The sequence below is a fragment of the Moschus berezovskii genome, chromosome 14 (assembly GCF_049115385.1).
Source record: "Moschus berezovskii isolate FMDL1 chromosome 14, NW_MosBer_1.0, whole genome shotgun sequence".
Classification (NCBI taxonomy): Eukaryota; Metazoa; Chordata; class Mammalia; order Artiodactyla; family Moschidae; genus Moschus; species Moschus berezovskii.
The window spans coordinates 61,557,094-61,575,060 of record NC_142473.1 but is presented as its reverse complement, the minus strand read 5'-3'; the positions used below and the strand labels follow the sequence as shown (position 1 = coordinate 61,575,060).

Sequence of the window (17,967 nt, the reverse complement as noted above, 5' to 3'; positions counted from 1 at the left end):
CTGCCATGAAGTGATGGGACTGGATGCCATGATCTTAGTTTTCTGAATGTTGAGCTTTAAGCCAACTTTTTCACTCTCCCCTTTCACTTTCAACAAGAGACTATTTAGTTCTTCTTCACTTTCTGTCATAAGGGTGGTGTCATCTGCAGGTTATTGGTATTTCTCTCAGCAATCTTGATTCCAGCTTGTGCTTCCTCCAGCCCAGCATTTCTCATGATTGTACTCTGCATATAAGTTAAAAATGCAGGGTGACAGTATACAGCCTTGACATACTCCTTTTCCTATTTGGAACAAGTCTGTTGTTCCGTGTCCAGTTCTAACTGTTGCTTTTTGACCTGCATACAGGTTTCTCAAGAGGCAGGTCGGGTGGTCTGGTATTAGAATCTCTTTCAGAATTTTCCACAGTTTATTGTGATCCACACAGTCAAAGGCTTTGGCATAGTCAATAAAGCAGAAATAGATGTTTTTCTGGAACTCTCTTGCTTTTTCCATGATCCAGCGGATGTTGGCAATTTGATCTCTGGTTCCTCTGCCTTTTCTAAAACCAGCTTGAACATCTGGAAGTTCACGGTTCACATATTGCTGAAGCCTGGCTTGGAGAACTTTAAGCATTACTTTACTAGCATATGAGATGAGTGCAATTGTGCGGTAGTTTGAGCATTCTTTGGCATTGCGTTTCTGTGGGATTGGAATGAAAACTGACCTTTCCCAGTCCTGTATATCTTGGCTTATATTTGAGTGTTTATTTGTCAATTTATTTGTGTATTTCTATTATTTTTTGCTTTCTGTGCTTTGAAGGTTGGTGGAAAGATGTATAGAAATTGACTATTATACTGACCTGGTGGGTTGTTTATCAGTATAAAGTCTCTCTCTTTCCCTCTCAAATATATATTAAATTCTAGTTTGCCTAATATGAGTATGATGACATCTGATTTTATTGTTACTGTTCCCTTGACATAGATACTTTTATTCCTGAATTGAGCTCTGACAAAATAAAAATTCTTTTCACCATTTGACCTAATTTGCTTCTTGGAATCCAAGTTTATCTCTATAGATAATCAATACTACAGATAAATCATTGTTCATTATTATAGATACTTCATCATTTGAAACAACTGAAAACCATCCTGATCTAATTCTAAACAATGAAAGCTAGGCTGAAAAAAGTATCACTTTGGATCAAATATTATATATTCTCTTTAAAAACCCTTAATGTGACAGAATTGAAGCTTTGATTTTTGTGTATGTATGATATTTGAAAGTAAAATATTTGGGCAAAAAGAAATCAAGAAACAAACTCTTAAAAAGTATTTTACATAATTAGAATGTTAAACCTAATTTCTAACTTGAAACACAAATTTGCAAGCCTAAATTTATACAGAATTTAATATCATATATATTGCATACATATTATTTTATATATACATGCAATGTCATTACATTTCTTTAAACAAAATGTCAATATTTTATTAATTTAAATTAATAAAGCTCATTATTAATTGACAGCTATGAGTCCACAGGCATTATGGTATGAATTATAGATGGAAAAATCAAATATCAAGTGAAAACTGATATTCCTGGCAATTAGCATATTCTGCTTCTATAATTAATATTATGGTTCCCCCCAAATTACTTGCCTAGGTTTGCTTTCATCTTGGGCATAAAATACTTTACAAGCAAATAAATATAAGGAATCAGAGTTAGAAGAAAGCCTTGAGATATCTAGTTCAAGTGTTTTATTATCCAACTCAAGAAACTATAGCTCAGAGGGTTTAAAGAACAATGAAAAAGATCATTCCCATTTATGGGGCACTTGTCATGTGTCAGGCAGCTATCCTACAGTGACAGTGAGACAGGAACTATTCTGATTCTCATTTTACCAATGAAGAAACTGAGACTCAAAAAAAGAAAGAAAAGGAGATGGAGCAGAGGGAAGAAGAGGAGATGAAAGAATGGAAAGAAGAAAAAACTTGCTCATAGTCATGTAATTTCCAAGTGACCATATCAGCCAGACTATGAACTAAGGTCTAGTTCGTCACCCTATACATTGTCTCTTCTCATGTCACTCGCATTTGTAAATACATTGTAAGGCAAGCAACACATCCTAAAGGAGTGATACAGTTACTCCACCACAGTCAATGAGTCTGTCACATCTGAGTTTAAATTCTACCCATTATTCGGATGACCATTATATCTACGACTGTGGGCAGGAATCCCTTAGAAGAAATGGAGTAGCCATCATGGTCAACAAAAGAGTCCGAAATGCAGTACTTGGATGCAATCTTAAAAATGACAGGATGATTTCTGTTCGTTTCCAAGGCAAGCCATTCAATATTACAGTAATCCAGGCCTATGCCCCAACCAGTAATGCTGAAGAAGCCGAAGTTAATCGGTTCTATGAAGACCTACAAGACCTTTTAGAACTAACACCCAAAAGAGATGTCCTTTTCAATATAGGGGACTGGAATGCAAAAGTAGGAAGTCAAGAAACACCTGGAATAACTGGCAAATTTGGCCTTGGAGCACGGAATGAAGCAGGGCAAAGGCTAATAGAGTTTTGTCAAGAGAACGCACTGGTCATAGCAAACACCCGCTTCCAACAACACAAGAGAAGACTCTACACATGGACATCACCAGATGGTCAACACTGAAATCAGATTGATTATATTCTTTGCAACCAAAGATGGAGAAGCTGTATACAGTTAGCGAAAACAAGACCAGGAGCTGACTGTGGCTCAGATCATGAACTCCTTATTGCGAAGTTCAGACTTAAATTGAAGAAAGTAGGGAAAACCACTAGACCATTCAGATATGACCTCAATCAAATCCCTTATGATTATACAGTGGAAGTGAGAAATAGATTTAAGGGACTAGATCTGATAGATAGAGTGCCTGATGAACTCTGGACGGACGTTCGTGACACTGTACAGGAGACAGGGACCAAGACCATCCCCATGGAAAAGAAATGCAGAAGAGCGAAATGGCTGTCTGAGGAGGCCTTACAAATGGCTGTGAAAAGAAGAGAGGCGAAAAGCAAAGGAGAAAAGGAAAGATATAAGCATCTGAATGCAGAGTTCCAAAGAATAGCAAGGAGAGATAAGAAAGACTTCCTCAGTGATCAATGCAAAGAAATAGAGGAAAACAACAGAATAGGAAAAACAAGAGACCTCTTCAAGAAAATTAGAGATTCCAAGGGAACATTTCATGCAAAGATGGGCTCGATAAAGGACAGAAATGGTATGGACCTAACAGAAGCAGAAGATATTAAGAAGAGGTGGCAGGAATACACAGAAGAACTGTACAAAAAAGATCTTCACGACCAAGATAGTCACGATAACGTGATCACTGACCTAGAGCCAGACATCTTGGAATGTGAAGTCAAATGGGCCTTAGAAAGCATCACTATGAACAAAGCTAGTGGAGGTGATGGAATTCCAGTTGAGCTATTTCAAGTCTTGAAAGATGATGCTGTGAAAGTGCTGCACTCAATATGCCAGCAGATTTGGAAAACTCAGCAGTGGCCACAGGACTGGAAGAGGTCAGTCTTCATTCCAATCCCAAAGAAAGGCAATGCCAAAGAATGCTCAAACTACCGGACAATTGCCCTCATCTCACACGCTAGCAAAGTCATGCTCAAAATTCTCCAAGCCAGGCTTCAGCAGTATGTAAACCGTGAACTCCCAGATGTTCAAGCAGGTTTTAGAAAAGGCAGAGGCACCAGAGATCAAATTGCCAACATCCGCTGGATCATGGAGAAAGCAAGAGAGTTTCAGAAAAACATCTATTTCTGCTTCATTGACTATGCCAAAGCCTTTGACTGTGTGGATCACAATAAACTGTGGAACATTCTGAAAGAGATGGGAATCCCAGACCACCTGACCTGCCTCTTGAGAAACCTGTATGCAGGTCAGGAAGCAACAGTTAGAACTGGACATGGAACAACAAACTGGTTCCAAATAGGAAAAGGTGTACGTCAAGGTTGTATATTGTCACCTTGCTTATTTAACTTATATGCAGAGTACATCATGAGGAACGCTGGGCTGGAAGAAGCACAAGCTGGAATCAAGATTGCCGGGAGAAATATCAATAACCTCAGATATGCAGATGACACTACCCTTATGGCAGAAAGTGAAGAGGAACTCAAAAGCCTCTTGATGAAAGTGAAAGAGGAGAGTGAAAAGGTTGGTTTGAAGCTCAACATTCAGAAAACAAAGATCATGGCATCTGGTCCCATCACTTCATGGGAAATAGATGGAAAAACAGTGGAAACAGTGTCAGACTTTATTTTTTTGGGCTCCAAAATCACTGCAGATGCTGACTGCAGCCATGAAATTAAAAGACGCTTGCTCCTTGGAAGGAAAGTTATGACCAACCTTGATAGTATATTAAAAAGCAGAGACATTACTTTGCCAACCAAGGTCCGTCTAGTCAAGGCAATGGTTTTTCCCGTGGTCATGTATGGATGTGAGAGTTGGACTGTGAAGAAGGCTGATCGCCGAAGAATCGATGCTTTTGAACTGTGGTGTTGGAGAAGACTCTTGAGAGTCCCTTATACTGCAAGGAGATCCAACCAGTCCATTCTAAAGGAGATCAATCCTGGATGTTCATTGGAGGGACTGATGCTAAAGCTGAAACTGCAATACTTTGGCCACCTCATGCGACGAGCTGACTCACTGGAAAAGACTCTGATGCTGGGAAAGGTTGCGGGCGGGAGGAGAAGGGGACGACGGAGAATGAGATGGCTGGATGGCATCACCTACTCTGTGGACATGAGTTTGAGTGTACTCCGGGAGTTGGTGATGGACAGGGAGGCCTGGCGTGCTGTGATTCATGGGGTTGCGGAGACTCGGGCACGACTGAGCGACTGAACTGAACTGAACTGAACTGAACTTAATTTGGTTTCCCTGGTGGCTCAGCGGTAAAGAATCCTCCTACAAGGCAGGAGACACAGGAGACTCAGGTTTGATCCCTGGGCTGGGAAGATCGACGAGAGATTTAACCAAGATCCTGGGGGAGGGCATGGCAACCCACTCCAGAATTCTTGTCTGGAGAATCCCACGGACAGAGGAGCCTGGCTGGCTAAATAGGGTTGCAGCGTGGGACATACTGAAGCAACTTTGCACACATGCAACTTAATTACCTTGATTTTCTTATTGATAAACTTGGGATACTACTGTCACAGGATTTTGATGGCAATAAAACAAAATAGTAAAGGAGGACAGTCTAGCTGAGCTCAGAGCCTTGGCTCTGTTGAGTTCTCAAATAATAAAAGATCACTGCTCAAACAACTCTGTAATAAAAATTTTGTACCCAAATTGGGGGACCAAACTTTAAGTTTGAGGATAGAAATAAAGGTATTTTCTGACATGCAAGGTTTTGAGAAGTTTACTTTCCAGGTAGCAAAATAAGAAATTAAGACAGAAGAAACAAAGGATCCAAAAAGTATTGTCCAACTGAAAAAATAAAAAGTGAAGGAATTACCACAGTGCTGCTCAAAGCAGTGTATGCAGTTGAACACAAGCCCAGCGGGTAACCTATTGAGACTGGAGTAGACAGTGATTCAGGGAGGATACCTCTCAGAAGAAAGTGAGTATAATACTTGATGTTTTTTAATGTATTTAGAGAGAATTTAGAGTTAAAACAGGAGGTTCGGGATAAACCAAGGCAAGTATGTGTAGACAATTAAGCAAAAAAAAAAAAATTGTTATTATTAGCTTCACGAAAATATAAAGGTTGTATAACAAAGAAAACAACCACAGTACACATCATGCCTTAGACATGAGCATAGTTCTGTAGATACATGATGGGAACACCGATTATTCATTAGGCTAAAGCTGCCAATACAACTGCTTTGGAAGGAGGAGAGTTAACAGTCTGCTTTTACCTATAGATGGATGGGGAAGTGTGAGGGTGCAGGACACTGAGGGAATAAAGTATAAAGTTCCTGTCTTTTATTGGCAATCACTTCCCAAAGCTGGAAAACCCAAGAATGGCAGCAGTAGCATGCAATTTAGAAATAGGGTAGAAAAGAGCAGAAAACAAAGATTAAACTGCTAAAAAGCACTACCTCAGGAATATGGAAAACAAGAATGGGCAATGTGGCAAAGAGTTGGTATTTATTATAAATCTCTTAATACTCTTTTGCCTTTTAAATTGCATACATGTAATATGAAACTGTGATAAAATAAATGTTGCAGGGAAAATCCCAAAGAACTGCAAAGGTAGGGGGGAAAGCAATCCCAAGTAACAGAACTAGGTTTGTTAATTTCTACTAGGATTTTGTAACTATATACATTGCTTCTCTATAGTTATATGATGAATTCCAACTTCCTAGGTCCCTTCTTTCATTTTATTGACAATTATCTAACTAAAGTTGATATAAAAAATGCTAAAGTATATAAAGAAACCACAGACTGATATCCCCATGTTATTTTCTTACTAAGGAGGGAAGTAAGAAAAGTGGACTTACCTAAATTAGTGAGAAGGTAAGCAATTTTTTCATAAGCCTGTAATAAGAGAAAGCAGTTAATGTTATGTTCTTTTAGAAAATACTGTTATTTAGACTATTCAATGAAACATCTAAAGTTATTCTACAAAGTGGCTACATTTTCAATTAAGAAGAAGCATGTTTTAAATCTTACTGTGTGGTGCTTTATATACATGAACACACACAATATAATAAAAACATGTTGTAAATGTGGCTATATACAGACATGATTTCTGCAATAACTTTTCTGCTAGCTGCCTTTATTTTCACTTTATAAGTCAAACAAAAGAGACTTGTATATACCCCAAAGACTTTCAACTAGTTAATGGCTGACCTGGGATTTGATAACCAAGTTATATTTGCTTTTTTCCTACACTGGAATGTTTAGTGGAACTATGTCTTCTTTATTATTGATAAACAATTTTCCTAACTATGACAAAGACAGTGAACAAAGTTGCATTCCCAAACAACAAAGTTGTTTGGTGGTTATTTAAAACAAGATTCACTAGTCAAATCTGTTGAATCTGTAGTTATGTGAACATTTTTATAACATTTTTTATATATTCTGTCACCTTCTCCTTGTCCCACCTTACTCTGTCCACAACTCATACAGACTCAAGAAAAGAAAACATATTTTACAATATTACAAGTAAATACAGCTGGAAGCATATATTTACTATAGATAGAAGGGTCGTATATACATGCATGTAAATATAATTACATAACTCCAAAATTAAACAAATTATTCTTTAGACTATAAATTCAAATAACCCTGCCTATCAGCATGCAAAATCAAAAAGGTATATGGACACATTAAAAGTTGTTCACCTTCCCTGACTGTTCGTTCAATAGAACTAATGTGATTATTCATCTTAACCATGATTCAATCCATCTCTTCCTAAGATCTGAAGCAGTGTCTTCAAACAGATTGAGTACAAAAGTTTCATTCTACTCCTGGTGCAGTTTTTTTAAAAACTATACACACAAGTTATCATTTTCAAATTTTAGAATTAGATAAGTTTGAATTTGTGAGCACAAAAGTTTTCCTGACTTTACTCTTTTCCATGCCCCATTTATCAACTAAGATGATTAGAGAAGGGTCTCCAAAGAGTACGATAAGACAGCCTTGAGTGAGTGAGTGAGTGAATGAAGTCGCTCAGTCGTGTCTGATTCTTTGTGACCCCGTGGACTATAGCCTACGAGGCTCCTCCATCCATGGGGTTCTCCGGGCAATAATACTGAAGTGGGTTGCCATTTCCTTCTCCAAGACAGCCTTATCAATCAACAAATAGTCCATGAGTAGCTACTGTGCTTCAAGCATTGAATTAAGTGCCCTCATGGGGACTGAGAGAAATTTTTACTTAAGTAACTGCCATTTAGAGTATCTGGCTAGTGCCAACAGTGTTTTTTCCATTGGGCTGTACAGAAAGTTTGTTCAGGTTTTTCTGTAAGATGTTACGGAAACTGGAATGAACTTTTTGGCCAACCCAATGTATACTATTTATATTTGTCCTTACAAAAATATTATCACATAGATGTTATGATTTTATGGAACAGGAAACTGAGGTTTAGAATGTTAAGTTCAGTTCAGTTCAGTCGCTCAGTCGTGTCCGACTCTCCGCGACCCCATGAATCACAGCACGCCAGGCCTCCCTGTCCATCACCAACTCCCGGAGTTCACTCAAACTCATGTCCACAGAGTCCGTGATGCCATCCAGCCATCTCATTCTCGGTCGTCCCCTTCTCCTCCCGCCCCCAACCTTTCCCAGCATCAGAGTCTTTTCCAGTGAGTCAACTCGTCGCATGAGGTGGCCAAAGTATTGCAGTTTCAGCTTTAGCATCAGTCCCTCCAATGAACATCCAGGATTGATCTCCTCCAGAATGGACTGGTTGGATCTCCTTGCAGTATAAGGGACTCTCAAGAGTCTTCTCCAACACCACAGTTCAAAAGCATCGATTCTTCGGCGGTCAGCCTTCTTCACAGTCCAACTCTCACATCCATACATGACCACGGGAAAAACCATAGCCTTGACTAGATGGACCTTGGTTGGCAAAGTAATGTCTCTGCTTTTTAATATACTATCAAGGTTGGTCATAACTTTCCTTCCAAGGAGCAAGCGTCTTTTAATTTCATGGCTGCAATCAGCATCTGTAGTGATTTTGGAGCCCAAAAAAATAAAGTCTGACACTGTTTCCACTGTTTTTCCATCTATTTCCCATGAAGTGATGGGACCAGATGCCATGATCTTTGTTTTCTGAATGTTGAGCTTCAAGCCAACCTTTTCACTCTCCTCTTTCACTTTCATCAAGAGGCTTTTGAGTTCCTCTTCACTTTCTGCCATAAGGGTAGTGTCATCTGCATATCTGAGGTTATTGATATTTCTCCCGGCAATCTTGATTCCAGCTTGTGCTTCTTCCAGCCCAGCGTTCCTCATGATGTACTCTGCATATAAGTTAAATAAGCAAGGTGACAATATACAACCTTGACGTACACCTTTTCCTATTTGGAACCAGTCTGTTGTTCCATGTCCAGTTCTAACAGTTGCTTCCTGACCTGCATACAGGTTTCTCAAGAGGCAGGTCAGGTGGTCTGGGATTCCCATCTCTTTCAGAATGTTCCACAGTTTATTGTGATCCACACAGTCAAAGGCTTTGGCATAGTACCTAGCCTGAAATAATACTTCTAAGCAAGAAGCAAAGTCAGTATTTGGTTTAAAGGCTCTCTTGTATCATCTACACTACGCCCTGTCTCATAAACAATTTCAGATTTTGTCTTAGTACTTAGCACATAGACCTGCCCATAAGCCCAGGATGGCAATATCTACAGCTGATGCCCCAAGGGACTATAATAATCTAAAAACCTTTGGAGGAGTTTTACCAGTCAGAAAAGACGGTGTGCCACATCTGGAAATACCACTTTTGGAAAGGTATCTAGAATAGTGGAGAGACTATACCATCCAAGGCCCAAATGCTACAGCCTATTGGCACCATCATGATGATAAACTACAAAATAGTCCTTGCAGTGTGACCCATTAACTGACCCACAAAGTGAACAAAGAAACCATAATTTAAATATAACCAACTAGATGGTATATGTGGAGAAGGCAATGGCACCCCACTCCAGTACTCTTGCCTGGAGAATTCCAGAGATGGGGAAGCCTGGTGGGTTGCCGTCTATGGGGTCGCACACAGTCAGACATGACTGAAGCAACTTAGCAGCAGCAGCAGCAGGCTGTGGTGAGGACTTCAGAATGCATTCTGAGCTGAAAAAGTCATCATCTCCCCAATTAATGCTTTGTTTTGGGGTGTCACGAAAAATCAGTTGGGAAAAAGGTGGAAAGGCATTTGCTATAAAGGGACAAAATTCAGGAGTTCTACATTTGCTTTAATGCTCTTCATTTCCAAGTCAGATGCTCACAATCTAACTTTCATTGTAAAAAGGAGCTCCAAATGGACAGATGCAGAATCAAAAATTCTTCACTTTTCCAGGAATTCTCCTTTTTGAATTTCTAGAAATCGTTGACATACACATGAACAAACTAAACAAATACATTTTAAAAAGCCAATCTTATTAAATGAGTCATTTGTCATTGCTTCCTTTTGAGGTCAAGATGTGTGGGTCCAACACTTTGATCCACCCTATTTTATAATAACCTTGTTGCATTGTAATTATCAGTTAAGGAAATTTGGGCACATTTTGAGGTCTTTGGGGATCAGGTCCATGGAAGAAACATAGGAATGCATGGTCTGGACTCTAGAGACAGAAGGGGATTAATATGTGGAAGAGTCCAATACTACAAAGCTACAGTCATCAAGACAATATGGTACTGGCACAAAAACAGAAATATAGACCAATGGAACAAGATAGAAAGCCCAGAAATAAAACCCACACCCTATGGGTACCTATTTTGACAAAGGAGGCAAAAAAATACAATGGGGCAAAGATAAGCCTCTTCAATAAGGGGTGCTGGGAAAACCGGACAGCTATGTGCAAAAGAATGAAATTAGAACACTTACTAACACCATACACAAGGATAAAGTCAAAATGAATTAAAGACCTACATTTAAGAGCAGAAACTATAAAACTCTTAGAAGAAAATATAGGCAGAACACTCGATGACATAAATCAAAGCAAGATCTATGACCCACTTCCTAGAGTAATGGAAATAAAAACAAAAATAAATAAGTGGGACCTACTAAGGTCCGTCTAGTCAAGGGTATGGTTTTTCTAATACAAAGGTATTGTATGGATGTGCGAGTTGGACTGTGAAGAAAGTTGATCGCCGAAGAATTGATGCTTTTGAACTGTGGTGTTGGAGAAGACTCTTGAGAGTCCCTTGGACTGCAAGGAGATCCAATCAGTCCATTCTGAAGGAGATCGATCCTGGGTGTTCATTGGAAGGACTGATGCTAAAGCTGAAACTCCAATACTTTGGCCACCTCATGCGAAAAGTTGACTCACTGGAAAAGACTCTGATGCTGGGAAGGATTGGGGGCGGGAGGAGAAGGAGACGACAGAGAATGAAATGGCTGGATGGCATCACCGACTCAATGGACATGAGTTTGAGTGAACTCCGGGAGTTGGTGATGGACAGGGAGGCCTGGCATGCTGAGCTTCATGGAGTCACAAGGAGTCGGTCACGACTGAGCGACTGAACTGAACTGAATTAAACGTAAAGCTTTTATACTGCAAAGGAAACTACAAACAAGGTGAAAAGACAGCCCTCAGAATGGGAGAAAATAATAGCAAAGGAAACAGCTGACAATTAATTTCCTAAATATACAAGCATCTCATACAACTCAATATCAGAAAAACAAACAACCCAATCAAAAAGTGGGAAAAAGACCTACACAGACATTTCTCCAAAGAAGACATACTGATGGCTAACAAACACATGAAAAGATGCTCAACATCACTCATTATCAGAGAAGTGCAAATCAAAACTACAATAAGATACCACTTCACACCGGTCAGAATGGCCCTCATCAAAAAGTCTACAAACAATAAATGCTGGAGAGGATGTGCAGAAAAGATAACCCTCTTGCACTGCTGGTGGGAAAGTAAATTGATGCAACCACTATGGAAGATAGTATGGAGAGTCCTTAAAAAACTAGCAATAAAACCACCATATAACTCAGCAATCCCACTTCTGGGCACATACCTTGAGGAAATCAAAATTGAAAAAGATACATGTACCCCAATGTTCAATGCAGCACTATTTACAATAGCTAGAACATAGAAGCTACCTAGATGTCCACTGACAGATGAATGGATAAAAAAGCAGTGGTACATATACACAATGGAATATTACTCAGTCATAAAAGGAATGGATTTTAGTCAGATTGCTGGGAGAAATATCAATAACCTCAGATATGCAGATGACACTACCCTTATGGCAGAAAGTGAAGAGGAACTCAAAAGCTTCTTGATGAAAGTGAAAGAGGAGAGTGAAAAGGTTGGCTTGAAGCTCAACATTCAGAAAACAAAGATCATGGCATCTGGTCCCATCACTTCATGGGAAATAGATGGAAAAACAGTGGAAACAGTGTCAGACTTTATTTTTTGGGGCTCCAAAATCACTGCAGATGCTGATTGCAGCCATGAAATTAAAAGACGCTTACTCCTTAGAAGGAAAGTTATGACCAACCTTGATAGTATATTAAAAAGCAGAGACATTACTTTGCCAACAAAGGTCCATCTAGTCAAGGCTATGGTTTTTCCCATGGTCATGTATGGATGTGAGAGTTGGACTGTGAAGAAAGCTGATCGCCTAAGAATTGATGTTTTTGAACTGCGGTGTTGGAGAAGACTCTTGAGAGTCCCTTGTACCACAAGGAGATCCAACCAGTCCATTCTAAGGGAGATCAATCCTGGGTGTTCATTGGAAGGACTGATGCTAAAGCTGAAACTCCAATACTTTGGCCACCTCATGCGACGAGTTGACTCACTGCAAAAGACTCTGATGTTGGGAAAGGTTGGGGGCGGTAGGAGAAGGGGACGACCGAGAATGAGATGGCTGGATGGCATCACCGACTCTGTGGACATGAGTTTGAGTGAACTCCGAGAGTTGGTGATGTACAGGGAGGCCTGGCGTGCTGTGATTCATGGGGTCGTGGAGAGTCAGACACGACTGAGCGACTGAACTGAACTGAATGAGATGGATGAACCTAGAGCCTATTAGATAGAGTGAAGTAAGTCAGAAAGAGAAATATAAATATCATATACTGACGCATATATATGGAATCTTGAAAAATGCTACTGATGAACTTATTTTCAGGGCAGCAATGGAGAAACAGACAGAGAACAGACCTAAGGACATGGGGGGAGATGGAAAGTAGGTCTGGGAGGGAAAGTGGACATGGGTGTGCCTATGGCTGATTCTTGATGTGTGATGGAAAACCACAAAATTCTGTAAAGCAAATATCCTTCAATCAAAAAAATAAAGTGGCAAAATAAATAAATAATGTGGATGAGTCCAGAACCAACATGGAGCACTTACAACAGCTCAGTATATTCAAGGGTGTTTTTTTTTTTTTTTTTTTGGTTAAAGCATGCTCTATGCATGGCACAAGGATTTTAAAATAAGAGGAGGAATAGCAAAAGGAATTTATCCTTTTATTGGCAATTCTGAAATAGTTTAATTGGTTTAATTCCAGCTATTTCAAACTGGAAGAGTACTTCTGATGTGATGTTTCTATTTTTTTCTTCAAAATTATGCATTAATCAAGAGACCAGACAGCTGTCATGCTATTGCAATCTATTCTTAAATTAATTAAGAATTAATTAAGATAAATTAAGAATTAGGAATCTTGTTGTCAAGCATGAGAACATACATTTTAAAAATAACTGCATTTCAAATTTTTATTAAAAACTTTTTGGAAATATTTCCTGAAGATGGCTAAGCATGCTGTTTATGGTATCTTCAATAGCATATTTTCTGGGTCAGTAAAATAAAGAAGAAAAAGGATGATGGGATTTATAAAACGAAAGTCCTGGTTTTAAATTCTGGCTTTGAAGTTTTTTAGCTGTCCTCCTGGTAAAAGATGGTAAAGATAATAACTTGAAATTTTAGCTACTGTTAAATTATTTGTAATCTGTATTTGAAAGATGTGATTTCTGATCTTGGCTGTGTATCAAAATTACCTTCAGTTCAGTTCAGTTCAGTCACTCAGTCATGTCCACCTCTTTGCGACCCCATGAATCACAGCACGCCAGGCCTCCCTGTCCATCACCAACTCCCAGAGTTCACTCAAACTCATATCCATCGAGTCGGTGATGCCATCCAGCCATCTCATTCTCTGTCGTCCCCTTCTCCTCCCACCCCCAATCCCTCTTAGCATCAGACTCTTTTCCAGTGAGTCAACTCTTCAAATGAGGTGGCCAAAGTATCCCTTAAATCACTGATTTTGTAATGCTATTTTGGGGACTGACTGGATCAGAATCACTTGGAGAGCATCATGGGTTATTTTTTGTTTTAACTACAGACTTCATAGTCCTACAAAGAAGATTTTGAATGAGATTCAGGGATCTGTAGTTTTTCTAAACTGTTTCAGGTGATTTGATGAATAAAAAACAGGAAACAATCCTTTAAGTTACTTTTATGATCTGTAAAATGGGCTTGTCATCAAATTTTAATTATCTTCATCCATATCTCTCTCCCAAATTGAACATTTCTTTAAGAGTGGCTTGATCCACCTATTTTCAAAGCTTCGAGAATGTGTATACTTTGATTATTAATTCGAATGAAAATATCAAGGGCAGAAAACCTGAAAGACACTGAAAATATAATTCTACTAACAAAAATAATTTTGAGCACATGTGATATTCAAAATACTAAGATATTTGAAGAATAAAATATTTAAAATGTCTTCAAAAATATATTCTAAGTGTCTTTTAGTCATTCGGCAAGACCTGGAGATACAAACAGGAGGAAGCTACAGTCCCAGTTCTTGAGTTGATATCCTGATAGTGGGAGAAAAGGCATGTCTCAAGCACTGTAACAGAAGGATAGTCACAAAAGGGATTGTTTAATTCTACCAGGATAATCTGATAAAAATGGAGAATAGACCTGCCCAAGTACCTATGAGATGAGACACAAAGAAGAGATTATTTCATTTCACATATGGAACTGAGAAAAATTTTAAGAAGGAAGTGATCCTTAACTGGAATTTTCAAAGATGAAGAGATATTCTCCAAGGAGATAAAAGGAAATAAAGGCCAATAGAGGAAGCACTGTGAGCCAGGAAATGGGTGTGAAATAGCAGAATGCCAGGGAGCAAGCACAAGGGAGTCAGTAGGCTGAAGTTCAGGGTGCGATAGACAGGGAGGGGACAGGACACACCACCAAATGAGGAGAGAAGGGAAAACCGATTTTAATAATGGAAACTCTCCTTGCCATTGATATCAGAGGCAGTGGGAAACCTGTTAGACAGATTCCAGTACAAAATTAAAGTGATCAAATTTGCAATTTAGAAAGGCGATTGCAGCAGTGGAGTGAAAGGGAGATGGGAAGAGGTGAAAATACAGACAGAAGACTAATCAGTTAGAAGGCTGTGGCAACAGTCCAAGTTAAAAATGATAAGTAGCTGGCTGAACTAAGGAAGCAGAAGCGAGCCTGAGGAGCAGGGAATGAATAGGAGAGTTGTTATGGAAGCACAATTCACATTAGTCACTGATATGGTGAAGTAGGCAAAAGAAATGCACGATTAATGACTTCAGATTTCAGTCTGTGTACATTAAATATGAAAAGTTCCAACTAAACATATTTGGCTGATTTAAACTATTTTCCATGCACTTACTTTGTAAACTCATGTACATGACTTATAGCCAAAAAACATATTAGATTAATAGAGTATTTTGACCAAGTCCAAATCCCTCATTTGGGGAATATAGTTTCACGAAGTCAAGTTATTACGGAACAAAAAGTACATTTCCATGAGCTGTATATTTAGTGTTGTTCTGAAAATAGCGAAAGGTAGTATTTGATATTCCAAGTGAATCCTTTTGGTGGTATGTTTTTTAAAGGGTCTGATATCTTGATATCAATTGATATTTATCTATCCTTATTTGATTAAGCTTTTAAATTAATCCTGTGTGTTCAGGTGTTTGATAGGACTGTTTGATAATCTGTGAAGTGTCTTAACATCCTTAGAAGGAAGGAAATGCATAAATTCGGAAGGAATTTTTAATATGGATCGAATCTGAGAAATGTAACATTCCCTTCACATTTGTTGAGTAGACTGCATAGTTCTTCAGTTCAGTCGTTCAGTTGTCTCTGACTCTGCGACCCGATGGAATGCAGCATGCCAGGCTTCCCTGTCCATCACCAACTCCTGGAGCTTGCTCAGACTCATGTCCATTGAGTCAGTAATGCCATCCCATTATCTCATCGTCTGTCACATAGTTCTTGCCTGATGCTAAACCCATTTTAAAAATTTCTCCTGTGTTAGTTGCAAGGGCAAAGGACAAGTTGTATGGCCTATTTCACTTCCAAGAATCCCTGTCTTTATGCCAAATGTTCAACAAGTAGAAATAAACATTTAAAAAAGAAAAGTCAGCTGTTTTCTCCTGGGAACTATGGATGCTTGCTTCTTAGCTCTAGGCATTTACATGGGTTTTGTATTTAAAGAAGTAGAGCCAGTGGGAGCCTGGTGGGCTACAGTCCACTGGACACAACTGAGCACATGCACCCAAGCACGCACACACACACACACAGTGGGATTTTAAGGATCTCAAAGGATGGTTTTTATAATAAAAATAGTACTATCTTCACCTGTCTCTAGAGGTCTTTTTAATCTGTATAATGCAAGTACTTTGGAAGAGAGAATACATTCAGTTCAGTTCAGTTCAGTCGCTCAGTTGTGTCCAACTCTTTGCGACCCCATGAATCACAACACGCCAAGCCTTCCTGTCCATCACCAGCTCCCGGAGTTCACTCAAACTCATGTCCATTGAGTCGATGATGCCATCCAACCATCTCATTCTCTGTCGTCCCTGTCTCCTCCCACCCCCAATCCCTCCTAGCATCAGACTCTTTTCCAGTGAGTCAACTCGTCACATGAGGTGGCCAAAGTATTGGAGTTTCAGCTTTAACATCAGTCCTTCCAATGAACACCCAGGATCGATCTCCTTTAGAATGGACTGGTTGGATTAAACCTCATCAAAAATAAAAACTTAGTGAGAAGAAGCTGTGTCTGAACCTATGAGAGGAGTGTATGTTGGAGGGTTAATTGTGATTCTCAGAAAGGAGTGGTCACTGAGGAGAGAGACTAGAGGGGGTGTAGAATCAGAGGTCAAGGGACTGGGGATTGAGAAGCACCTGGAATAATACAAAACTGGAGTGTGGTACTACAGTGGAAACTTTCGTCAAATTTCAATTTTTTGCAATATCACTGATAATAGGAAGAATGCCAAACAATGCTCAAACTACCTCACAATTGCACTCATCTCACAAGCTATTAAAGTAATGCTTAAAATTCTCCAAGCCAGGCTTCAGCAATACGTGAACCGTGAACTTCCAGATGTTCAAGCTGGTTTTAGAAAAGGCAGAGGAACCAGGTATCAAATTGCCAACATCTGCTGGATCACGGAGAAAGCAAGAGAGTTCCAGAAAAACATTTATTTCTGCTTCATCGACTATGCCAAAGCCTTTGACTGTGTGGATCACAATAAACTGTGGAAAATTCTGAAAGAGATGGGAATACCAGACCAGCTGACCTGCCTCTTGAGAAATCTGTATGCAGGTCAGGAAGCAACAGTTAGAACTGGACATGGAACAATAGACTGGTTCCAAATCAGGAAAGGAGTATGTCAAGGCTGTATATTGTCACCCTACTTATTTAACTTCTATGCAGAGTACATCATGAGAAACGCTGTGCTAGATGAAACACAAACTAGACTCAAGATTGCCGAGAGAAATATTAATAAACTCAGATATGCAGATGACACCACCCTTATGGCAGAAAGTGAAGAAGAACTAAAGGGCCTCTTGATGAAAGTGAAAGAGGAGAGTAAAAAGGTTGGTTTGAAGCTCAACATTCAGAAAACTAAGATCATGGCATCTGGTCCCATCACTTCATGGCAGATAAATGGGGAAACAGTGAAAATAGCAGCTGACTTTATTTTCTGGGCTCCGAAATCACTGGAGATGGTGATTGCAGCCATGAAATTAAAAGACACCTACTCCTTGGAAGGAAAGTTATAACCAACCTAGACAGCATATTAAAAAGCAGAGACATCACTTAGCCAACAAAGGTCCATCTAGTCAAGGCTATGGTTTTTCCAGTGGTCATGTATGGATGTGAGAGTGGAACTACAAAGAAAGCTGAGTGCCGAAGAATTGATGCTTTTGAACTATGGTGCTGGAGGAGACTCTTGAGAGTCCCTTGGACTGCAAGGAGATCCAACCAGTCCATCCTAAAGGAGATCAGGCCTGGGTGTTCATTGGAAGGACTGATGTTGAAGCTGAAACTCCAATACT

The 17,967-nt window shown here is 39.4% G+C and overlaps 1 protein-coding gene across 1 annotated transcript in view; it reads right to left on the bottom strand.

The window, feature by feature from the left end:
- ANO3 (anoctamin 3) overlaps positions 1-17,967 on the bottom strand; it is a 423,263-nt gene that overhangs the window by 47,824 nt on the left and 357,472 nt on the right. Inside the window, exon 18 of the mRNA XM_055423747.2 lies at positions 6,470-6,506. Within this exon, the coding sequence (XP_055279722.2) occupies positions 6,470-6,506 (37 nt within the window). The remainder of the gene's footprint in view (positions 1-6,469; positions 6,507-17,967) is intronic.